At 44.2% G+C, this 24,997-nt stretch overlaps 2 protein-coding genes across 3 annotated transcripts in view; one reads left to right on the top strand and one right to left on the bottom strand.

Annotated features, from left to right (window-relative positions):
- Positions 1–12,913: 12,913 nt before the first annotated feature.
- On the bottom strand, positions 12,914–19,616 carry shox2 (short stature homeobox 2). Of its 2 annotated transcripts, none has more exons than XM_049003626.1 (5): positions 19,193–19,616; positions 17,340–17,548; positions 15,261–15,318; positions 14,890–14,978; positions 12,914–14,382 (listed from the first exon to the last, which is right to left on the bottom strand). In XM_049003626.1, exons 1-5 carry the CDS (start codon positions 19,437–19,439, stop codon positions 14,089–14,091), a joined length of 897 nt encoding a protein of 298 aa, XP_048859583.1. In that variant the 5' UTR covers positions 19,440–19,616; the 3' UTR covers positions 12,914–14,088. The 2 variants fall into 2 exon arrangements, with proteins under 2 accessions (XP_048859583.1, XP_048859584.1); XM_049003627.1 differs by having other exon boundaries at positions 12,914–14,346.
- A 2,992-nt stretch (positions 19,617–22,608) lies between these two features.
- Positions 22,609–24,997, top strand: part of rsrc1 (arginine/serine-rich coiled-coil 1) — a 42,578-nt gene continuing 40,189 nt past the window's right edge. Inside the window, 2 exon segments of the mRNA XM_049003703.1 lie at positions 22,609–22,713; positions 23,859–24,040. Coding sequence (XP_048859660.1) covers positions 23,868–24,040 — 173 coding nt within the window. The 5' untranslated portion in view covers positions 22,609–22,713; positions 23,859–23,867.

Genomic DNA, 24,997 nt, shown 5'->3' with positions numbered 1-24,997 from the left:
GATGCATAACAGTCATATATTCCAACTGAATTTAAATACATAAATATATATGCATGCATTCGTCTACCCATCTGTATGTTTGTGGGTTTTCTGTATGAGGGTCACAGCTGCATGTAAACACAAGCGGCTGTTTAGTCCTTGCTGGTTTTATAATATGTGGCACGATAAGCGATAACCCACCTGAGTCAGGTAATTATGCTAAGATTACACTGTAATTATGGCTGTAATTACTTGCATATAATTATTTCAATATTTAATATTTATGTGGGTGCTGGATGTGCTCAGAGTTAATATCTTGATGCTACTTCTGCGTGTTGTTTTTTTTTTGCTTGCCGGTCATCCTTCCGGGCCCAGTTCCACATGTACCTGCGTACGAAAGCGTGTCGATGGGGAAGAGGGCGCCCGTCCCGTATCGGACGCTCCCGTGGCGTGTTTACACTCAGCTCGGTGTTTATTCGTCTCTGCGCCCGCGTTCCCCCGCGGTACCAGCCTGGGTTTAATTACCGCGGCCCGGCTGCCATACCTGGATTTATTTCCTACACGTGTCTTATTACAGATGGCGGCAGGCGTCCCACTCGCGGCTGACACACAATAAAATGCATGTCAGGCGCATTAACCATGCCGCGGCAGATAACCCCCCCCCCCCCAATTTACATTCAAACGAGGCTTTCAACAAAGCCGAGACAGCGGGCTTCTTAATCAGCTTGCCCGGCCTGGCGTGCCCCCGTTTAGGACCTGGCCGTCTTGAAAAGAAGCTTTAAATTGGAAATTATTACACATTACAGCCTCGACGTGGGGCAGGATCGAAGGCGATCGATATCTTGCCGGGTATGATAAATCAGCACCCCCCGCCCCCAACACACACACACATACGCACACACACACACACGTCTCACCCCCAGCACGTTCACTCCGCAGCGACTGTTTGCAGAACATATTTAAATTTTCTTGTAACAAATTAATTCCAGCATTTTCTCTTGATTGAATTAGGACAAGTGCCGGGGCTGTCAGAAGCCCTCGCCGGCTCTAGGGAGACAAATTGCACGGCCGAGCGGCAGCAGCACACGGCAGTGTTGAGTCCCTGATAATCCGCCCACTAATTCTCCATTACAGCGAAATGAAGCCATAAATCTTCCTGACAGCTGATCGATGTAAACATTGTTTCCGCCATGATTGCCGGCGCTCCCAGTGGAGGCACTGTCCGCTCGCAATTCGCTGAAATTACTCCGCGCACGCGGGGCCCCCCCTGGAAGCCGCCCCCTGCGCCTCGGAACCAAAGTCACTCCTGTCGAAAAAGTAACCATCTCATTTTCGCTCTCGGCCCACGTGCCGAACGGCCAAATGCTCCTCCTCAAAAAAATTGAATGCAGGTTTCGGCCCGTTAGCAGCCGGCCCCGGCTTTGGAGGACAGCGCTCGCTGTCCGGCCGGCAGCATGCGAGGAGCCGTGTGGGTCTGCAGAGGGGGACGCAGGAAACCCGAACCCGTGTGCCGCTTCCCTGCGCTTTCGCGGTAGCCGTGGCGACGTGACGCGGCCCGGCTACATTGTCACGGTCTGAAGGCCAAGCAGTGGCAGCCCAGATAAAATTACCGGCCCCTTTATCGAGTTGCACTAATGTTCTGCGAGGCTGGAATCAAAGTGCCCTCCGGCTCTCGCTGTGGCAGCTCTCCCAGTGCACTTAATTCAACAACAGATACTTTAAGTAGTCCTGCGGCTGGCTCAGGCTCGCTTCCGCCCCCCGCAGGCCATTGCAACCCCATCCCTGCTCTTCTATTTGTTGACTTGCTTTCGGCCTGAAATATGATGTTTCCTTTTTGTGTGTATCTTATTATTTTCTGTTTTTTATTGTTTCTGTGTTCATTTAATGGAATTCACAGTTTTTTTTTTGTTAGGTATTAGCATATTTCATCGATCCGGACCCCGTCCTGTATAAAGCTAATCGGCTGGCGTCACCTTCCACAAGCCAAGGCTTGCAGTTTCTCATAAAAAAGCTACACTAAGTGTGTGAATTTGGCCCCAGCTTCCCGCTACGATGGAAGGGCAGAGGCATTCTGCTGTCCAGCTGTGCCGTTCGCCAGCCCGCTAACGGCCTGATAATGTTCAGCACTGTTCAGCAGACGCGCAGCAAGACGTTGAGACGTTTACGTTGCCCTGGAGTCACATTCCCCTGGATGCAGAAGAAGGGTCTCTTTGTGCCCTTCGTGCAGGTGGGGAGACGGTCAAAAAGAAAGCAAAACGTAAATCTAGAAAACGTAAATCTTCGGCTCAAAGTTCCTTCTGAACGCCTACCCTACTCATCCTACTGCTCTGCCCACATTTTAATCTCCCCCTAATATACTTCTGGGTGTTTTCTTAAGCACGCTGCCCCCTAGCTGCTGGGACAAGAAGCCGTATGCTGGTTGGGGGCCGGGAGGTACTTGCACTATTCAGAGGCCTACAGTCTGACATTATAAACTGAATAAAAATTCACCAGTAAAAGCCGACAAACTTATCTCAGATACACTTCAGTGAGCTCTTCCCAGTTTTAATAGGCTTCCACAGCTCCACTTTCCTCCGCGGAGTCGGTCGTTTTTCTCTGTCCCTGCCACCTTTGGGCTGGGCCATCCCAGACCCCCAACGCTATTACCGTGGAAACGTGTTTATGAGAAACGTCTGAGGAGCACCTGGGAGATCGGAGATGCCTGAAAGTCAACAGGAAACAGCCAGCAGAAGGGGGGGGGGGCTGGTCTCCGATGTTTCTGAATACTGAATGGTTACCACAACTCCAATGCCCCCCCCCCTCCCCGTGGCAGTGTCACTCACGTTATGACTTCATCACCGGGAGGAGAGGAAACGCATTGGAGGGGGCAGAGGAAAAAACAGCTCGCAGCCATTTGTCAACGTCTTTCTCAAATTACGGCCCGACCAATCACCGGGCAGGATCAATAGGGAATCATTTGGGAGGTGGACAGCAATGCTGGAGGTGGTCACTGAATGATGGAAGGATAACTAATCGATACAGAGGGATGGATTTTGTCATTTTGAAAACCATGCTCCCGCTTGCTCTGTCCCAGAAAAGATATATCGGTCGATCAGAAACTGCACTCCGTTCGCCGCAAGACCTGGCTCAGGGGTGACCCCCTGTCGTCGGTGTCCTCACCATTGGAGGGCAGATAAACTCGTAAGACGATGCAAAGTTCGCCAGCAGACAGAAAAAGAAGGAATAAGGACCGTAAATAAAGCTGGAACATAATTGAGTGTTGAGCCATCCTGTTTATCGACAGGCATGGCGTCCTAAAGCGCGCCGGGCCGATTATCAGGAGCGATTATGAAGTGACTGGCGCCACCACAGACTGTCAGCCATCGTTTTGGTGATGGCTTGCACCTCCGCACTCACTGAGCGTGACACGGGCAGGTGCGTGCAGGAAGAGCTCTGTCAGAAGGGCGTTTGCGTTGGACGTAAAACATAAACATTTATAATCATCGTTTTTGCCAGTCGAGCACCGTCGCCCAGAATCGAAGCGTTCGTAAGAAATGATATACAGCTTTAAAAGATGACGATAAATCAATAGACGTGCTCTTCAGCCATAAGATGCTCAGACGACCAGCATCTGGAATGTTCCGGGATGCTTTGAACGGCAGAGCAGGGTGCGGATAATTCCTCCGAAAGGGACTGTCTCCAACACATGGTGCTTCTGTAGGATGACCAGATATGAGCAAGGGACCGTGTGTGACATGTCCGTGAGCGAGAGATATGGGCCGAGACCGGCCCGATCCAGTAAGAAACGGGAGAGGAGGGTCAAAGATCGCCTGGCAGAGAAGTGTGGCAAAGACGACCCTGCTGGAGGAGTTTAAATCACCAAAGCGGAGAGTTTCAGTCGAGAGATAAATGCATGATATTATTCTCGCGTCCGTTTTGCTTTTTTATCTGCTACTTTCATTTATTTATTTATCCTGTTTATTTTTTGAGGGGGAGAGGGTGACATATCCCTGGGTGTGTTTTAAAATCTAACGATTTAAAGTGTAACATTTCCAGACTCAAAGGTCACTGCTCCGTTTCCATCTCCCTGAAATCGATTGTTTCTAAAGACCTCAAACGGAGAGAGAAGGCGGCGGGGTGGGGGGGGGGGGCAGCTGTTGGGGACGCAGGCAGAGGAGCGCTCTCAGCTTTTTTATCCGAACCGCGTCGGCTTGACCCCTTGGAGCGCGCCGGCCTCGCGGAGAGGCCCGGCAACAGCAGCGCTTGGCAACCGAAACCGCGCGCGGCTCCTTATTAAGTGCAAAACCGCCGCGGAATAACAGCCAGGAGATCAATACAAATTTGACTTGTTTTCGGCTTATTAAGTCGTGAATAAAGCAGCCGTGTTTGCGGCGTTTTGCACGGCAAACAGGGTTATTAAAAGCCGCCCCAGAGGGCAGGCCAGCCGGCCGGGGAAGTTCTGCTTTTGCTGGTCATTGGAGGACCGGCAAAACGGGTCACTTTCTCGAGCAGAGAGATTTATATGGCGCCGATTTCATGAGTGAGGAGGGGGGGCTTTCAGACTGAAAAGGTCCAGGGGCCTGAAGCCCAGAACCCCAGGGGAGGGGAGGTTAGAGCCCGCCATGCCAGGGCAGCCTTGGCCCACCTCCGTGGCCCGTGTAGCGATCGGCTCCCCGGCCTACTGGTGGACAGGCGGCCCAGCACTCGCCTCCGTAGCCCCACGGGGGGTCAGCCTTGTAAGGAACATAAAAGGCCAATTTAATTTGCGCGTCCACAGCTACAAAGTATTTTAATTCAGACAGCTGTGACTGAGGAGTTAATATTTTACTTGTCAGAAGTGGGGCTGAGGCCAGCAAATCACTGTAACTCTCATTAAGAGCTTCTCCCGAAGCAGGCCTTAATTCAAAATAATGAAAGTAAAGACTGAACGGGATTCTAATGGCTTTTGAGACCTATCTTTTAATATTCCCATCTTGATGGATTAGGGCAACGGGAAATTCATCTTGGATCATAGAGTCTAATTTAATAAGGGATCATTCCAGGAGTATTGCATTTTATAATAATGTCATTTAAAGTGTCGTCTTCCATTTTTACTGTCCTGTATGTATGCTTATATAATGGTGCCAGAGGGAGCAGCGTTTTATACTGGGAAACACACTCCTGTCTCATTCTTTCCCACCCTGCTCTCCCGTCTGACCACAGTTTGCCGAGTTTGGAGTCTACGGGCAACGCCCCCTTCCCCACTTATCTCGTTAAAACTTTGATAATGGAATCAGCCTCTTGTTTTTTCTTAATATACACGTCGGGCATCGTTTTCACCAATTACCGCAAGTCAATGGGAGCAATGGGAGCTAGTTAATGGCGGTGGATGCTGTGTCCCTCTGGAAGCATCATGGGCAGATTTTAAGGCTGCTGCGCCGCACAGTCCGGAGCGGAGAGCGGGGAGGTGGTCCTGATAGACTGGCCTCCCCTGGTGCCAGGGGCCCCACAGGGACACACCAAGGGGCCCTCGGCTGTGTCTTTCTACATTAGAAAACGTGTTGTAGCATTTCTGGAAGAAAGGAGGAAGAAAAGCATGTTCGTGTTCATAAACAAACAAGGCCTAATGAAAAGCTTTGATGCTAGAGGAGGCCTTGGGGTGTGCTTACCCGGTCCGACCCGACCCGATTTGGCACAGCTGGGGGGTCCAGCGCATGGAAATTCTCAGGCCCGTGTTTTTTTTTCGCAAGCCTCCACTCGTTCCCCCGCCTTCGTAATTGGGGAGTCACATAAAAGCCGGCTGCAGCCGCAAACACGACCCCCAGGAAGATGGGGGGGGGGGGCAGGCCACAGCGGTTAGCAGGCGTCTCTGCCACACAGGGGGGGTCTGGTTTATATCTCGGGAGGAAGGCTGGGCGACCCGGCGTTAAGGTTATGATAAAACCAGATACGTAGGAAGCGATCACCAGCAAGGAGCGACAACAGTGTCAAGTGCCTCCGAAAAAACGTACAAGAAAAGGTTTGTATATAGACAGCAAATCATGGCTGGATATAACCCGCAGTTTAAAACTTTAATCAAACGCAGGGAGTTTGTGCAGGAAACATGAAGCTGACTTTGATGTGCTGAAGTTGGAGTTTGACTTTTGATTTTTATGGCTGGAGGTATAAACTTACCATGTTACTGAGGTGAAAATTAAACAAATGTTCCATAGACACGGATTTATTTTGACGCGATCCAGCGGCCAGCCTTTCCCTTGCAGCAAATTTGGTGCCCGTGGCCCCGTGTCCCTTGTGTGCCCCCGGAATCTGCACCCTGTCCCCTACAGCCACTTAGAGAGCTGCAAAGACAGGGGGTGCCATGTGGGATCTCCGAAAAGCTCCCCCCCCGCGCTCATTAAGATAGTAACACGGGTCATTGAGACTTTCTTCAAAATAACAAAGTGCAGCCACTCTGGCTCTCTCCTGTCTTCATCGCCCCCCCCCCCCACAAGCCCCACACCCTCTTCCTCCCACTGTTCTTATCGGAGCCCCTGCTGTTCCGCCTCTGTCCGTGACCCCCCCAGCACTCAAGACACACCTTGCAAATGGAAGGGTAGCCTATCATGGTGTCATAAACTGGGGCGCCATAAAGGGGGGTGAAGTTAGGATGATTCAAGACTGACTACCGGGGGCCATAAAAAATTTGGAACATATTTGGTTTGGTCTGAGTTGGGAGCCCAAAATGACATGTTGTCAAGGGTCCAAAATCTCTACCAATGCCCCTGGCCACTCTGCCGGACGGCCCGGCATGGAATTTTATAATTTCCATCTGCCTTTTCGATGCCTGCTGCTTCGTTCCTCTTGATTATATTCATGGAACTCATTTGTTTGATGAAGTGTCTAGAGAACAGGCTGAAAGACACGACACAATTCAACTTGGACATTTTCTGGGCTTTCCAAGGTTTCTATTTTCGAAATCGTTTGCATCCATCACTTAAAAATATCTATACAAAATTATTCAGTCAGGACCTGACAACTTTGCCAGTCGCATATAGTGCCACCTAGTGGTGTGGTGGTAAATTATTTTTGTAATATAGAACTTTAGCTGGTTTATTACAGCCAATAGAGAGTCAGCTTCTGTAATTAACTAAAGTGTGGGAATGACACCCCGAGCCCCGTGGATCGGGGCTGAGCACTTTCAGGGCCATGGTGTGCGCCCTGTAAACTCATTGTAGATTTCAGTGGGTTGTGCATCTTCATTGGGTAACTATTCAAATTAGGCAATATTATTGTGAGCGAGAGCATGAGGGAGGGAAAGTGAGATTGAGGCGGACAGGCCGAGGCAGACAGAGAGCTAAGTTGCGAGATCTATTTTTGCATCCATTTGAGGATGAGATAGCGTCCCTCTCTCACACACTCAGCCGTCGCCGCGGCCTGATGGAAGCTAAAGCAGGGCTATTTAATTAGGCGTAGCCAGATTGTTGAGCCAACACTGTAATCCAATAGAGTGGAGGAGGTCTTGTTAAGTCTCCTCGAAGCTCCATTTGCCTCCGACTTGGCTGTAATGTGTTTTTTTTTTACTTGTAATGTTGATTTACATTACATTATATTATATTAGGGCACGTGCCACTGCCCCCATCGATGCAGCTGTCTGCTTGTGGAGCCAGTCAGCTCAGTGTCAACATTCCCAGCTCGATTTGAACACTCCCAGCTCGATTTGAACACTCCCAAGTCGGTCTGAACACTCCCAGCTCAGACTGAACACTCCCAGCTCAGTCTGTACACTCCCAGTTCAGTCTTAATACTCCCAGCTGAATCTGAACACTCCCAGATCAATCTGATCAATCCCAGCTCAATCTGAACACTCCCAGCTCAATTTTACCACTCTCAGCTGATTCTCAACATTTCTAGTCCAGCCTGAACACTCCCAGCTCGGTCTGAACATTACCAGCTTGATTCACACACTCACAGCTCAGTATGAACACTCCCAGTTCAGTTTTAACACTCCCAGTTCAGTCTGAACACTTCCAGATTGGTCTGAACTCTCCCAGCTTAGTCTGATCGCTCCCAATTCAGTCTGAACACTCCCAGCTCGTTCTGAACATTCACAGCTTGATTCGCACACTCCCAGTTTGGTTCGAACGCTCTCAGCTTGGTCTGAAGACTCCCAGTTCAGTCTGAACACTCCCAGCAGGCTCCCTTTTACACTGTCATAGCACCCCAGCGGGCTCTGTCTTTCACAGATTAATGGAGCTTTAGGACCCACACGCGACCCATCAGATTAGCATACCAATGCACCTGTTGATACCATTTTTTGCGGCAGGAAGCAGGTCAATAAATACATCCATATAAAATGCTAGGGATACAAGGCCTTCCTGCATCCTGCCCCTGTGCTCTAAAATATGAGCTGGCCTCAGCCAATCTGTCTCCATCCACCCCACGCCCCCCAAACCCAACCGGCCTTCCCGCCGTCCCCCTGAACATGGCGGTCCCCGTGCTTCTGTACATGGTGCTCTGCTCATGAGACGTTCCCCCGTTTGGCAAATCTGCGGCCAGTGACGAACTTCTCTTAATAACTTTGAAACAACTGCTTGAAACAGAGTCTTTCGATGATGCCCAATGCCAGATTCTGGCGATCTGCAGCCAACTGGGGGTGAAATCTCTTTCATTTGGGTCATTTATTTATGGGAGTGCAGATCCGAAAACAAGCAGCTTTTTAAACGTCGTTTTGCCAGAATGGCTGTAACGTCACTACCTTATCAGGGGAGGAATAGAAATTGCTGGCATTCCCCCCCCCCCAACCCTGCGCCCCTGCCAGCACACAAATGCTACTGTAATCCTGTATGAGGCCGCTTGACTTTTAAACAGCGCAACAGCCTGCCAGGATTTCAGCTTTGCTCTGCAATCACAAAGCCGCGAGATCGTAAGGCAGAACAGGGCGGAGAGTTAGGGGGGGGGGGGGGGGGGGGGGGGCAGGAAAGGACAAATCACCTCAAGGTCTGAGCGCTTTCCTTGAGAGTAAGTCCATGTACTCACACACTTATCATCAAATTGAAATCATATACAGAACAGGAGCTGGGGGGGCACTGCTATTAGGGCCGAAACCCAAACCGGCCCCTTACGCACACACACACACACACACACACACACACACACACACACACACACACACACACACACACACACACACACACACACACACACACACACACATGCACACTCACACATGCACACACACACGCACACACTTGCACACGCACACACACATATGCACTCACATGCACATACACAGACACACACACATAGGTTTGGGTTTGCAATTATATCTTTGTGGGGACTCCCCATTCATTTCTAATGGGAAAACTCAAATCCCAACATGACCACCTTAGCCCCCACCCAGCCCTAACCGTAACCATAAGTAACCAAACAAAATATGAGACTTTTGGCATTTTTAGTTTTTTGATTGCACTCACAGAAAAATGCTCCCCATAGCATCAAAATAACAGTTTTTTTTTTTACATTGTGGGAAACACACACACACCACACACACACACCACACACACACACCACACACACACAAGTGATGACTCCTGATGATGCAGCATCCCAGTTGTTCGGCTCGAGTGCCACGTAAGCACACTCCAAGCCAACGTTTTGTCTCGTTGCTCTGGCTCCTTGTTCTGCACTTTGAAGTGTCGCTTTCATCCAGACTCTCCTGGCGTCCACAGTCCCCCGTCTGCCTCTCCGGACGTTCACACACGGCCGAGTCGACACTTTTGGCTGCCCGTTTAGCGCGTGCTTGTTTCTGGCACCATGGAGGTGGCCTCGTTTACGTTTCATCCTGTATGCCACGACTCCACCGTAGGTTTCGCACCCGTCAGAGAGCAGGCCGATGACGCAGTCAGGACCTGACCGCCCCCTCCCGCACCACGACTCACAAGATGCTCCTGTTACGTGCGAGACATCCAACCGTGACTTTTTTCATTGTCATTTGGTTTGGCACAAGTTCACGGTCATTAATTAGCAGGTGCTTTAGTCCAAAGCAACATATACAGAAAAGTTAATGCACCTGTCACACAATGGGGAGTGTTTCCAGCTGACAGTGACCAAAGCACCACTCCGAATCTTGGGCGGCGTTTCGGATGTGAGAAATCTGAGCCGCAGGGTGGGAACCGACATGGAGTACGCCGGCGTTTCGGCCGCGTCGCTCGAGATTTTGACCGCGCGGAATCCTTGATCTTTGTGCAAGCTGCTTGCGTCAGTTGATAGCAGGGCTGCTGATTCATGGTGGGAAGTGAAAGTCAACAGTGGAGGAAAGGTAGCGTTTTGGGAGAAAAGGGAGGGATGCAGAGGAGGATGGAGGAGGAGCTAGAGGGATTGGGGGGCTCCCGCTTGGGGTGTGACTGCTATGCCCGAACAGTGTATGGAAACGCGGTCTGAGATAATTGCTCTTTGCAGCTGTAATCTGGAGAGGCCTCCTTCATGGCCGGCAACACGTCTCCTCTGGCTCTGGGAGGTCCCACACACCTCAGCCGGCAGAGATAGCATGCGACTGTGAGGCACCCGACACCGAGGGCAGAACCTCCACACCGTAACCACAGTGCCCATAGGAGCCTGCCAGGGACGCTGGGCCCAAAACAACGACACTGTCACCGGAGGAGGTGAGGGAGGGGGGGGCTTCTCTTTGCCATCCCCCCATACCCCTTTTTCATACCAGGCAGGACTGCTGATCTTTCTGTTGGTCAATCTTGCAGCCAGCTGGGTGACCTTTTTTTTTTTTTGGGGGGGGGGGGGGCAACATGGCGGTTAAGGACACAGACTCATAACCTGATGGCTGCCAGCACAAATCCCAGAAATAGGTCCTGCTGAAGCGAAGAACTTATTCTGACCGGCTCTGGTCAAATATATCTAGCACTATAACAAGAATATCCCTCTTCATATATATATATAAATATATCCATCCATCCATTTTCCAAACCGCTTATCCTACTGGGTCGCGGGTATATATATATATCTGTGGATAAAGCCATCAGTTACATGGCTATCTTAAAAATGGTGCTTTTTCTGGGTTAAGGTTTACCATTCAAACCAACAGCCTACTGGCGCAGGAGAACTAGCTTCTGGACTGATACCATTGAACTATCTCAGATGAGGGGAATGACACCCCAAATATGAATAATCCTCCCCAGCCAACTGTCAGAACAACCCCCCACCCTGTGCCCGGTTCTTTCATGACAACAGATGTATTCATAGATTTGCGGTCTCCGCTAATAGAATTTCAGCAATCGATAATTCCGCACTGTTAGGACCTGAATATAAGCCGTCACGAGGTACAACCGCTGTACACTCTGTTTAATGGTCCGGCTGTTACTGGAGCCCAGTAACTCTTTTTGTATTGAAATGCAGGGCTGTGTCAATGGCAGGTAGAGTAGCTGCAGTTCTGTACAGGTTCTGCATCCTGCAAAGGGCTAACTCAGGTGAAAGGGTGCTTGGGAAATATTTTGAAAGTATAATAATGAACAATGGGAGAGTTGTTAAGGTTTTTCCTAATAGAGATTATAATATATCCACATAATCCTAACCAGCTGGCTTGGAAGATGGATGGACACTGAACTGCTGTATGTGCCGCCCGCTCTACAAAAATAGGGGGAGTTATCATCCAAATAATATGATGTTTTTAAAATCTGATTTTCCCCAAATAGTAAATAAAGACGGCCCGGTATGAAAGTTCAGAAAAGTTTGTTTTTAACAGTGTAAGCAGGCCTTTCCGATGGCTGTTTGCAGTCATGCAAAGATGAATGTTATTAAATGGAGATGCAGCAATTTACAGCAACGAGAATGAAAATGGCGTCATTCTCAGAAAGCCAGTGTGAAACAATGTAAAACGTCCACTGGCGACATGCAGTAACTGAGGTCTTCCAACCATGACAATATGGTCCCTCACCTGAATTTATGCAGGTAGCCTACTGTATTGTAATTGGTAAGTTTTACTTAAAATCAAACCATAACTGAAGAAAGTTACATTTCTTTTCCAAGTAGGCCCAACGCACTTTCTTATTTTGAAATACTGCAAAGGTGTGCAGCAGGTTTTCGTTTACAAAAAAAAATCATTGTAATTTGGAATGTCTTCAATTTTGCACGAAGCAAATAAAGGTAAAATGTTCCGTGGCAGTTGAGAAATGATGATCATTCATTAAAATGCACTCTTTTCGGCTTGCCTGCTTGCCGGCTTGCCAATGAACGAACAATGAAGTTATGATTCGTACTGAAGACGTAACCCTGAAGTACCTCGACGGCTTAAGCTTAAATCAATTAGACTGCACATACTTTTAAGCTACTAAGCGCTCGGCCATATAACCCATTAGCTTCAGCTAAACGTAAATAGTAAGCAAAGTCTATGAGGGTATATATGATTCATACAGTATACATGCCACGTCAATCAGCTCCCAACAATAGCTTTAAATATAAAAGTTTGTTTTTGCGCGATAATGGCGTTAGCTAATACCAGGAGATACGGGTTATTTAAAAGGATTTGCTTTCTGATTTTTAATGGGATCATAAAAGCCCCAAAACTGATTTAGAAAACTGTTCAAATAGACCCATTTCATCGGAGAAGTGGAATTCGTAACATGGCCATTGTTTATTATTATTGCTGTTGCATGTGTTTCTGAATGTTGTGTATGATAATTATAAAATGTATCACTTTAATTGTCACCAGTACATTACCGTTTTTATTTAACTAAAATCTGTCATTTTTGTAATATTAGATTATCTTTAAAATACGAGTTTTGTCAGAATTCGACGTTGTGTATATTTTATAAAATCGGAATCCGAACAAATACTGTTTTATTGCAAAAATAACCATTTAACTTCAATAAATTATAATCTTATTTCGAAATTGCACTTTTTTTTACACAAATTATGAACAACAAACAACAAATTAAGAAATAACGCACCTATTATAAAAATGTAGTTGATTTATTGTATAAACCGAGAATATTGTTTTAGATGAATCCACGTTTTACATTAACAGATGATGAAATAATATGTAAACATATGGAAAAATGATTATGAAGATATTTTCAAGAAATCTGCGCCCAACTTCCGCAGAGGTCAGTTTACTTTCACTTATAAAAGCATCAACATCACAACAGGTAGAATGCACGTGATTTATACACGGAGAGAAATTAAAATCGAAAAATGTCCCTACTAAGTGTTTTAAGCCGCAAATTAACCAAAATATTCGTTTCTTTTTCTTGTATTAACATATATTACATGTGTCCGTACCGTATAATAATAATAATAATAATAATAATAATAATAATAAGCCTAATATCTTATTTCAAAATAAAAAAAAATTGACTTAATTGGGTGTTGTCAACTGGAAATAAGGACACTGCCTGAACATGAACCCGATAAATTAGCTGAATTTACCATATAGTCAATATTAATTAAAATCTGTGGATGTCATTCTACTCTTCCCGACATAACCCCGGATGCCCAGCACTAAACTCCAGACCCCTAATTCTCAAGTGGCTGCTTGTTCAATTTATACTGCCGATAGACAGCCGTCCACAAAAAAGGGAGGGTATGGAATTTAACTGACTTAATTTACGTCATCCGTGAAGAAAGAAATTCATGCAAACACCTTTAGAGGTTTCAGAGAATATTACCTCCTATATTGTGTCTATTTTCAACAAATATCCATAGTTTCCTCATTCGGGGAAACTGTGGTACAAAGTCCGAATAAAACGAGGCCAGCCTCCGTTTTTTAAATCGAATAATAACTGCGCAGAATAGTTCGCTTTGTCACACAAAAAGCGGAACATCCCAGCTGCGTCATCCCGAACTCGCGGTATAATCTTGTTCTTAAAGACTTCCCTTCTCCTCCGTAGATGTTTTTCCTCCGTCCCGCTTTTTTCACACGTTGGATCATGAATTTATTTGAATACATCAATTCCCTTCCACTTGCTCGGGATCCATCATTAATTTCGAACAGTTAGTTGTCTTTTTATAAATAGTCTATCTTTATAGTTTTCTTATACATCTTTGTCCTTCATTTTAAAAAGCAGAAATAGGGTCCTTCCTTTTCTTTGTACGCCTTCTGTTTTGTTTGTCAGGTCCTGAATCTCAGTCAATGTTGAAGACATTTTTAAAACGCGTCCCCTCATGTCACAGTCCCAAGGCTGCGGCGTGCTTTTTGGCTTTGAGTCTGAGGTCTGCGATGCTTGAGTTTTTGTTGGTGTTTTTTGCGGCCGCGGCAGCGGCCACAACCGAAGCTGCGGAGGCAGATTCCGCCGCGAGCGTAGCCAAAGGCAACCCAAATGGCGGAGTAGGGAACATCATGTAAGGCGCGTGCGCTGCCAGGTGAGAGTGCAGGTGATGGTGCGCGTGGGCCACCGCGCTGTCCAACTGCAGTTGCGCCTGGACCTGAAAGGAGAAGGGCGGCACGTTGCAATGACTATCCTACAGACGTACGGATGGGGAGAGAGGGGAGAAAAACATTAACTTTGAATGGCTGCCTCTAGTGAGTTTTTAATGCAGCACTTAACGTATCCATGAAGTCACAGAGAGTAACATGCAAACGGGTTATATTAATGGTAAGTACGGGCCTCTCCACGCATGGGCGAACAATGAAGTACACGTTTTATGTAATCATTTGCGTGGTAAGACACACGCACACAAACACACACAAAAAATATACGTGCCTATGTATTTTATTTACTCATTGACAGGTTATACATGTGTCAATGGCGGATTAATGGAGTGGTCAGATAATTAACTGTTGCAGAGAATATTCCCCCTCCCCGCCCCCCAAGTGCTGTGCTGCAGATGGCCAATGAAAGAGTATCTGTGAATTGCCACCACTTTGGGACCCTGGAGCAGCACCGCTCCAGTAGGCCGAAGCCCGCGCCAAATCAACTGTGGCGGGACCGTTTCTGTCAGAGGCCGAGACGCTTCAAAGAGACTTGCCTGTTGGAATGGCATCCGCAGCGCTCCCACGTTGACATATGGCGCTACGCGACAGGCTTCAAACTGACTCGCCGCGCCGATGAGTACCCCTGAATAAAGAAGAGGTTCGTGTTGAAAATCTGCTTGTAAAGGCTACTGTAAACATGGCAGCTGTGTATAGATGTCGGTGGCCGTAACCTTGACAAACTCACAGCTATTGAACATTTTCTATATAACTTTTCATTTTTGTCATTTTTTAACCTGTGATTATACGCGTCATTACAAAATGACGGTTTCAGAATGCCTTGCAGCAAATTTATCCAGAAACCTATTATTATTATTATGATTATTATTATTATTATTTTGCTGGTTGACAAAATAAAAACACGCACCTTTGTGTAATTGATTCTCCTGTTTTCTGCATTTGGCCCGCCGGTTTTGAAACCAAACCTACAGGGGGAAATAAAATTGTGATAGAGATTGGCAGCTGCTTGTGAGGGCATGTGTAATTCCTCTCAAAATGACAACAACAACAGAAACAAAAACAGTATCCCATCAGACCGCTGAAATATTAACGGAGCGTAACCTCTGATTTCAATTAACAATTTTACAACACGAAAACAAAATTAGCGGGCGTCAAAATCAGGGGAAAGCGAGACCACGGAACAAAATCAGTAAATGAATATATAACGACCAAGAAAGAAAACACGCTTGATCGAAATTTGCAGACTAAATTGTAGCATAATAAATTACCGGCCCAGCACAGGTTTCATCTTTCTATAGATTACCGTCCCTGAAGAACAAAATTGACTCTCTGATATCGAATACCAGCATGTGATTACATCTGTGGACATCTGAGCAATGTGATCTGAGATGAACGCGCTCATTAGACGCCAGTAAAATTAATTACCTTTATCGGCAAGAAAATTTATGTCGCCAGAGCTTTTAAAACCTTACGGTTTGGTTTAATTACTGTCATAACAAGCTGAGTACAAAGCAATTTCCAAGATAACTGTTTCTCTCTACTTCTGCGGTTAAACCCGTTGTTTTTGTAACGAATATCTGGGTAGGGAGATTATGCGTCTCATTACTATGATAATCTACTTTGAATCCCCCGTAAAGCGCTGATAAATTAACCAAGAAAAATCTGTTTCTGTTTTGTGTTACGTCGTTTTCGAAAACAATATCAAATACCTGGTTATTTTGATGCAAACCAATCTTCGGATTAATGTTTCGTTTAGCAGAGGCGTACAGTGATAATAAAATAAATGTGTACTAAATGAGAGAAATAATTCTTAATTCTCTCTTAACTTTATATATACTTTATTTTCTCGTCTTTAAGGTCGACGCCATGACTTAGCATCCCTGGCATTTTAATCCGAAAATTATCCCTTTTATTATTATTGAACATGGACAGAACATCATATCTTTATTGGGCTAAAGTGATACATAATTTATGTAAATCCGCGAGCCCGGCTCTTGTAGTCCCCCTGCTTATAACACAATAAGCTTTGGTAAAATTCCAGCCCGCGTAGGGCGAAGCTACAGAACGCTTCGTTAACTTTGTTAGGGACACACTGGATGCTCTAGTTTTTACAGTTTCCAAAATATTCTTTAACGAGAAATTCTGTGCCATGTAAAGAAATACGAACTATCGCCATTACCCTGTGCTGAAGCTGAGGACACGGAAGAGGAGAGCTTGAAATGAGATATTATGGGAATTGATAAATCACATCAAAACCCGTGTCTATGTTCATTCTCTTTGCCCGGCACAGTTGTCCTTCTCTTGTTACACATAAATTGTATCCCTCTCAAAGTCGGCTTATTGAATTTCTACGCAGACGGCCCGGTTAAAAAATGCGTAGATATAGCCACTGGTAACAGTACTATAATAAAGTATCGCTGTGAAAACGAAAATGCGCTATAATTATGTAATCATATAATATGATATAATATTATATTACATTATATTATATTATTTACTGCACTTCGCATATAATTTATATAAAATCGTAATTTGTGGGACAATTTTCTGATTGTTTCCCTCGATTTAATAATGACGTGAGAATTAACGGTGTGTATGTCGCCTTTAATTCACTTATTTATGTGGCTCCTTTGTTACTTCAAATTTCAATGTTAGAATGATGTATATACTCTGTTCAACCAATAACAATGTGCAGGCTCAAATCCCATTAACTTTAAGATCCCTGAATACAATCAAGAACCAGCACGACGTTGTTAAATTAACCGAACACAGATCAGTATGCTGCTCTGTGCAGAGATTCAGTTTTTATTTGAGCTAACATTTTGGGGAAAATTATTGGAAATGCCAATAATAACTATTGATAAAAATGTGTGTATCCCGTCATCAAACTTAGATTCATATCCATCGCGACTGACGTAAAAATATTAATGACAACATACTCTTTACGCCGGTAGCAAATCCCAGGACAGCACGTAAAGCCGCTTACTTGCACTCGCGCTTCAGAGAGTCCCAGCCTTTGACTCAGCTCCTCGCGCATGAAGGCGTCTGGGTAATGGGTCTCATCGAATAGCCGCTCCAGTTCGTTCAGTTGCTCCAGAGTAAAGTTAGTCCGACTTCTCCTCTGTTTGATCTTGGTCTGTGTCTCGTCCTCCATCGGCTTGGAGTCTTCCTTTCGTTCTTTCATATCCGTGTTACCTTAGTGAGGAATGAAGTGGGAAATAAATAAATAAAACTGATAGATAGATAGATAGATAGATAGATAGATAGATAGATAGATAGATAGATAGATAGATAGATAGATAGATAGATAGATAGATAGATAGATAGATAATTGTAGCAGAATGTAAAGGCCTCGATTGAAAACCTGTGCTCGCGGAGACAGGCAACGCAGAGTGATCTAACAAAATCTAGCCATGAATTTGCTGTAGCTTGGCATCAATATTAGCCGCGGATATTTTGTATTCCGAGACACAGGGTTTAAATAATTAACTCCTGATAAATATGCATGGAGGGTCTCGCTACTGGAGGACCGAGACAAGCCTGTGATCATTCGGAATTTGCTTTAGCTTCGAGTGAGGATGAATATGCACCGAATGCCCTTTAATGTGGATGTCCACGAAGATGACAATGATTAAAATTAGCTCTTTTTTTTTTTTTTTTTTTTTTTTTACAAAATACAGAACGTAAGTTTGTTCCCGATGAACAAATGTCAGTAGGTTAATTTATATTTTCACCTTTGGTTACCATTAAAAATACTTGTTATATCGGACCTATGCAAACGTAAGAACTATTCACACATACTATCGTTTTGATTGAGACACGAGCACATTTATGGAAATATTTCTTTAGGTAACTCACATCGTTTTTCGTCACAACAATTTCTACGACACGCATTTTATTAACTATTTTTTTCGACATAAATTATAGGCTTTGAAATAATTAACATTTTTATTCTCCACATCCTTGTCATAACATAGAATTTCTGGAATATAAGAGAATTAAAATGATCTGATAACTATTGCACCTGTTTCTGTGTTCCTCTAACCAAAGACAATTTTGCTTGCTGGCACTCCTATTTGTCACTTGAAATATTAAGTATGAATACCATACAAATCAATAGTTATCCATCAGTAATTTTTGCTCTCGACATTAATTCCTTACACCTAAATACCTGTAACATATGGAACGACGATTAAATATCTACAATCTTGTGAATGGACATGCAAATACAACGTACATTTGCTATTAAGAAAAATACAATTGCTGGCTACTTTTAAACGGATATTTGTCGGCAGGGCCTCATAAAAACAGTTCGGCCCGAAAACTATGAATCCTAATATTTTAGACAAATTAACTTATTCCTAAATTATATATTATTCCTTTAACACATATTTATCCTGCATTTAAAACAGACTGCAGTTAATTAAACATTTTCTTCTCAAGTGAAAATATGTAAATATTGTCTATTATGCATAATGGTTATATACAGAACGCGAATGGATTAAATTAATTTGGTGAGTCCTGTCACTACTCAGAAATAAGCAGAGTACATATATACATTTTAAAAGTGTGCTGCGTAAATTCTGTGTAATAAATCATGCAACTTTTCCAGTATTTGAACGACTGACGCTTCCCCAAAACGTTCACGTCTGTTCCGTATTACTATTACGTAGCATGTACTGCCTAGCCTTACCGTTTGCGATAGCTATAGAAATTTAAAAGATTGGTACGATTTCTCCTAGCAAAAAGATGGACACGAAATATGTGTTGTCCATAACAACGGTCAAGGTTAAATGCCCGTCAAGCAAGAATACCCCGTCAGAGCGAGCAGGTATTTACCGTCAAGGAGTTTTGGGCTGCCCGTATCCCTGGTCCTCTCTGGCCCAAGCATGTCCTGCTCTCTGCCGGGTGATCGCGCACTTCCTCGGGCAATAGCGTTCACCTCCTCGCGGTTCGGCTCAGCGGAGACCGCTTCCCTGCCTCGCACCGATCCGGTCTCCAGCACCTCCCTGTACGTTATCACCTCCTTCTTTTCCTTTACTTTCTGATCAAAAGACTTAGACACAAAGGCGGTGAGTTCTTCCATCACTGCTCCAGAAATCTTCCCTTCTCGTTCTCACTCTCTCTTTTTCTCAGTTCAGCAACAGCCTAAGATAAGACATCAATAATGCTTCTTTTCGTCGACCTAAATACGGGGTGATGTTGATGCCAAATCTCGTGCTTAACTAAATGTATATGATCTCGGCCAATTCTTCTTGCTGCGGAGTTCAGACCGGCTGGAGCTCCGCTATTGAAGTCACACTATTTATACTTTGCGATGCCTGCCCCTTGATCCGTGCAAATTACCTCCCCTCAGGAAGCCAGGATGAGCCCCTTTCGTTCTCCACACACCAACGGGGTGGAAAAAAACATTATCAGCCCTTCAGATTTCAGATCATTCCTACTAGGCTGCTATTGGCCATTAATCCAAGATTGACAAGAAGGACTAATTAATTTAATTAAGCGTGGATTCGCTGCTATTGTCCTTAGTTTTTTAAACACCAGGGAGATGGGCCGGATCTCCGCAGGGGTGTGGCCAAAACTGAAAATGACAAGCTCGGCCAGAAGGGAACACGCGGAAAAGCAGCGTCCTCTAAATCTCTCTGATCTGGAAAAAAAGACAGCGACAGTGATACGGAAAGGTAAAGAGGGTAGCGGCGACGAGTTATTCGGACCTGACACGAAATGTACACATCGCGTCAATGGCAACGGAGCAATGGAATTTGACAGTTACTAATTTCTTTTTAAAGATAAAAATTGTGTTTAATTGAGCTTTAACTGGGAGACGTGCGAACCATTTAAAGCTAAACACAACTGTTTCACAGTGTTATCAAAAGGTAGACGGATAATTAGCGGACCATTTTAAGAGTTTACAATTTTAGTCATGTCATAAATAAACCTGAAACATGCTAATTGATACTTATATATATATTAATTTGTACAAGTTACAGTTACGTAAAAATAGCAGTAATAAAACTTTATGTTGTATAACTGCAAGGTGTATTATTGTTAACACTAATATAATAAATGTTATTGATATTAAAATTAACTATAGTTAACTTGTAATTATGATGTCTTTTATTATTATGTGTTATATATATCGTTTCAAAAATATTCACAATTAAGTATCATTATAATTACTATAAGTACTTTCACTAGATTTTAATAACCATCTTCAAACAATTAATTCATTTTCGGTTAAAGAAGGTTTTGTGCACATAGTCACGTTGATGATAGTCGATGAAACATTTTTTTTGTTGTGCAGTCAGACTTTTGCAGCCTTTGCAAGAAGGCAAACAGCGGAATGGCGACGCAATCGAAGTGCATTAACGGGGCGCCGCTGGGGTTATTAATTGTTCTTTTTTTAAACTAACCGCGTGCTGAAATAATCACACATATGAAAAATAAATAAATAATAGTTCTCTGGTGAATTGCCGCAGGGACGTAGAGAATTAGCCTGCAAAGACGGAGTATGTCATGAAACGCGATGCGAGAGAATATGAAATTATTTGTAACGGTGAGACAAAATTAAAAGCGGTTATTGATAATCTATATAGTAAGTATTATTTGCACGCATGTCTTTTAAACAACTCCTCTAATTAATTATTTACCACGAGGATTCTTTTGAAACAGTAGCATTAATTAACCTGCAATTATCTTTCTCAACGTTTTATAGTGTTATATTTTTCGAATAGAGTCACGAGTTGCTCTTCGATCAATTATGAAGTCTCCATTTGCGTGTCTTCATACATAAGTAAACCGAAAAACAGAATTTCCACACATCACGAAAAAGTTATGTTTGTTTGAATTTGTGGTCATGTTTTTAGAATCTACTTTGTCCAACTGAAATGTCTTAATGAAAGTGGAGACCGAAACCGTGTAATTACGGTGATTATAAACAAATATTCAGTCAGCATAATTTATTGTCGCATTTCATTAAACGGAATTTGTCATTGACACTGAATGACAAGTTCATATAGATTTTTGTTAATTTCTTTCTGTGTGAAATGTTGTTAGACGTAATTTTATCACCCACACAAACCAAAAAACCTACTGTAGTTACAACTCATACTTTATAGGCTATTATACTTTTATAATCAACCCGTGATTAGTCTAAGAAATGTACATTTTTAGTAATAATGAGATAATGAAAATCACACAATTTTCCCCTGCGTTTTCGTTTAACATTGATTAAAAAGTTTGTTTCATTCTTTACATTGCATGCATTTTTATCTGTTTCAATTTCCATCATAAATACTTTTCAGCGCGAAACCCAAAGTAGCACATTTTATTCCTTAATTATAGTTGAGGAGCAACAGCAGGACGCTTTGATGGAACCAGGGCTGTAATTACAACAAAACAAAAGGACCGCGAAATAGAAACGAGTATCGTTTTACACGACTAACATGTTAAGGATTTTTGAATTAGACCCTGAGTGTTTTTGTTTCCCGAAAACTAATTCTTATTCACATTACAGCTGGCCGGCTTCACATCTCCTCACACACTTTTCATTGTGATTTTTTAATAACAAAAAAAAATTGCCGCAAGACAAACGGGTAATGTACAGGAAAACACGTAGAAATGCCAGCGGAATCAATGGTGATACAAAAGATGAAGTATTATGCTTAATATTACATTTTATGTATATAAAACATCCATAACATTTATTTCAGCTTTTAGGCTAATAATTCATCTCTAAATGCGAGATGTTGATAATACAAAGACCCCGTACAACAACAGTTGGTTTGCTGTAACTGTTTCGAAATATCGTTACATCTCCTAATTGAGACGAAAACATTTTAATCCATTATGTAACTAAATGGTTTAAAGATATAACAGATAAAAGAAGGCATATATGGCATGTTTATATATACACACACACACACACACACACACACACACACACACACACACACACACACAAACACACACACACACACACACACATATAAACTACTTTCTAATTTCTAATTTCACTTTTAAAGAATCCAACGGAATGTGTTTAGACCTAAATGGTGGGATGTGACATGTTTATAGGGTTAATTTACATTCATTAGTTTGCTTCACTTTGAACGTTTTACATCGGTACTGCCCGAAATAAACAGTGGCTGGAGTAAGTCCTGTATGTACAAGTCTGTATTTAAAATACATGTTGAACATAAGGAATTATGTGAACGACTACTCTGGTTTCTACTTTATGGGCTGCTTGTCCTGTCTTCGATCGATGCTCTCTGCAGCCGCCTGTGATGTCTTTGAAGCGGTACATGGCGCTTCCTGAGTGCTTCTCTGTGTTCTAAAAAGGGGACAGCGCAAGGAAACAGGTAAGACATTAGGTTAGTGTACTTTCGTCTCCTCATTAAATAATAAAATGCTGTTATTATGCACGTATGCACAGTATAGCAAACTGACGACAAGGAATACCGAAGACGAAAGGCTTCACGTGTTCCATGTTAGCATTGGCTAATTAGCTTAGCTGTTTACATTTTAAGCATCTTAAACGGCATTATAAGCAAACAAGCTTGCGTTGTTAGTTTATGCAAGAAAACGAAACAAAATGGTTCATGTATTTATTATTTACTTTCTTAGTCATTATCAGTGATAGATAAGTGGTACATTCTGTGAACTGTAGCCGGCATGCATGTATGAACACACGGCTCGTGAGGCACCTTCTCAGGTCGCGCGGAGGTCTGCTAGTCACGCCGCCTGCAAGATGCATCTGCTGACCGGCTGCCCAGTACTTCGATGCTTGTTAGCCTGTTAACTGTCTGATCAGCTTACAAGCCAGTTGGCTATTGTTGAGTTTTTCGAATTTGTCTTTTCCCGAGGTGTATACTTTAACCATGGGAACATAAAAACTTGCACGCAGCTCCTGTCAGTGATTCCATTTTAAAAATCCGCTTAATTCCAGTATGTAATCACCATTCTATCAGTTTAACAGATGCGTTGTATCATTGCTGTTTATTTTCCCTCAGGATTTAGTAGCGTCGTTTATCTGCGCAAACGCAGAAATTACTTTTAAAAACGACGTTCAGATTTTGAAATTTTGTAACTGCTTCATTTAGTTGGGCTGTTCTGGTTGGCCCTGAAAAAAATGTAACGGTAAGAACTAGCCGTGTGTAATGCCTCTCCTGTTTTACTGTATGGAGGAGAGCAGTATCCCTACTCTCAGTTAGAGGATGAGATCACATATATGATGTAATGCATTTGCTTAGTGAAGGCTTTTCTCAGCTTGCAGTTTAGTCACATTTACAGCTGGGTGTTTTACTGCAGCAATTTAGACTAATAACCTTGCTCTAGCGGACAAATGTTGCATTCTTTTTAATGCTTTTGAGTTTGAACAGTGTTTTTTTGTTTGTTTGTTAATCTCTCCTCCTTTCCCTCATTCCTCTTTTTTTTTTCCGGGCCTTTCACCCCCGCACCTGCGGCTCCCGTTCCTGTGTCCTTGCATCTGCCGTTGGCTGTCCAGTAGACCCACATGGGGTACCACTCGTCAGACAGTGAGGACGATGGCCGCAGCAGCCGGAGGACGAAGAAGCACCGGCGCCGCTCTTCGTCCTCGTCCTCGTCCAGCTCATCTGGGAGCCGCGTGACCAGCCGTAGCAAGCGGTCCGGCCGTAGGTCACGGTCGAGAGACAGAAGGCATGTGGAGTTGAGTGCTGGCTACTGCCTGCCGAGATGTTCCGTGTCCCTGGGCAGGTTGCATAAATACACGAACACAGTTTGATAAAATAGCCCTAGTTCATCTAACAACTGTCCGGTTGACTTGGGAGAAATGTTAATTATATCCAAAACAATAACAATTTCACTGTTATTAAGCACAGCGACGTTGACTCAGAGAGCACACATTCATTCAGGAGAATCAGCGTTCACAGCAGTGATTTTTAAATTTATTTTTACATTTTTTTTTGTCTCCCCAAACTGCTTCTGTTTTGGGCTTAAAACTTATATCCATGTGGGTTGCAGCTGTGTTAAAGGTACATCGTGTTTCTTCTTCATAGCTGGTCAAAACCCACTTGTTTAAAGGGGGCTCTGTTTAGTTGGGGAGGGGGTCTTCACTCCCCTTTGGATTTTGCGCTTGTTTTTCTGCGACAGACGACAGAACGGCTGAGAAAAGCTCGCCGGGCACCTTTGTCACAGCCAGCCGGTGGAGCCTTCTGGGTCCGGTGCCGAGCCTCGCAGAGCTCTTTGAGGCCGAGTAGCGCTCGCGAATCCGAATGCGTGACCCCAAAGATGTGGGTCACAATCCATGTCGTAGCCTTGAGCGCAAACATGAGCGCATATGCCAGTAAGAGCTGGATGGTGTCAGAGCAGGGAGGTATGAAACTTTAATGTATTCCGTTTGCTCTGGAAGTGGTTTTGCCGGGCCTAGAACACAGCAGCCGCACGACCTTTAGACTCCGCTGTGTTTCCCGATGACCCTTTGAGCGATGTCTGGGCGCCGTTGGCAGCGAGGTAAACTGGCGGGGCGTGGGCAGGCGGGGGAGCACGGGACAGCCAGCCTGGTGAAAGTCTGGGCAAACGGCGTCAGGCGAATGGGGAGTCCACCGCTGGTGGCCACGTGATCAGGGATGTGATGATAATGCTTGATGGAATTAATGGTGATTA

The sequence above is a fragment of the Brienomyrus brachyistius genome, unplaced genomic scaffold, assembly GCF_023856365.1.
Source record: "Brienomyrus brachyistius isolate T26 unplaced genomic scaffold, BBRACH_0.4 scaffold85, whole genome shotgun sequence".
NCBI classification, from domain to species: Eukaryota; Metazoa; Chordata; class Actinopteri; order Osteoglossiformes; family Mormyridae; genus Brienomyrus; species Brienomyrus brachyistius.
The sequence above is the reverse complement of the archived record's forward strand: the minus strand, read 5'-3'. Positions and strand labels throughout refer to the sequence as shown.

Bases quoted from the DNA above. Each gene is read 5' to 3' on its own strand.
- shox2 (XM_049003626.1), bottom strand. From the start codon at position 19,439: ATGGAAGAACTCACCGCCTTTGTGTCTAAGTCTTTTGATCAGAAAGTA. The intron at 17,549-19,192 runs GTAAATACCTGC...TTCCTCACTAAG, and splicing joins CAGCCCAAAACTCCTTGACG to GTAACACGGATATGAAAGAA. The intron at 14,383-14,889 runs GCAAGTCTCTTT...GTACGTCTGTAG, and splicing joins TGCGGATGCCATTCCAACAG to GATAGTCATTGCAACGTGCC.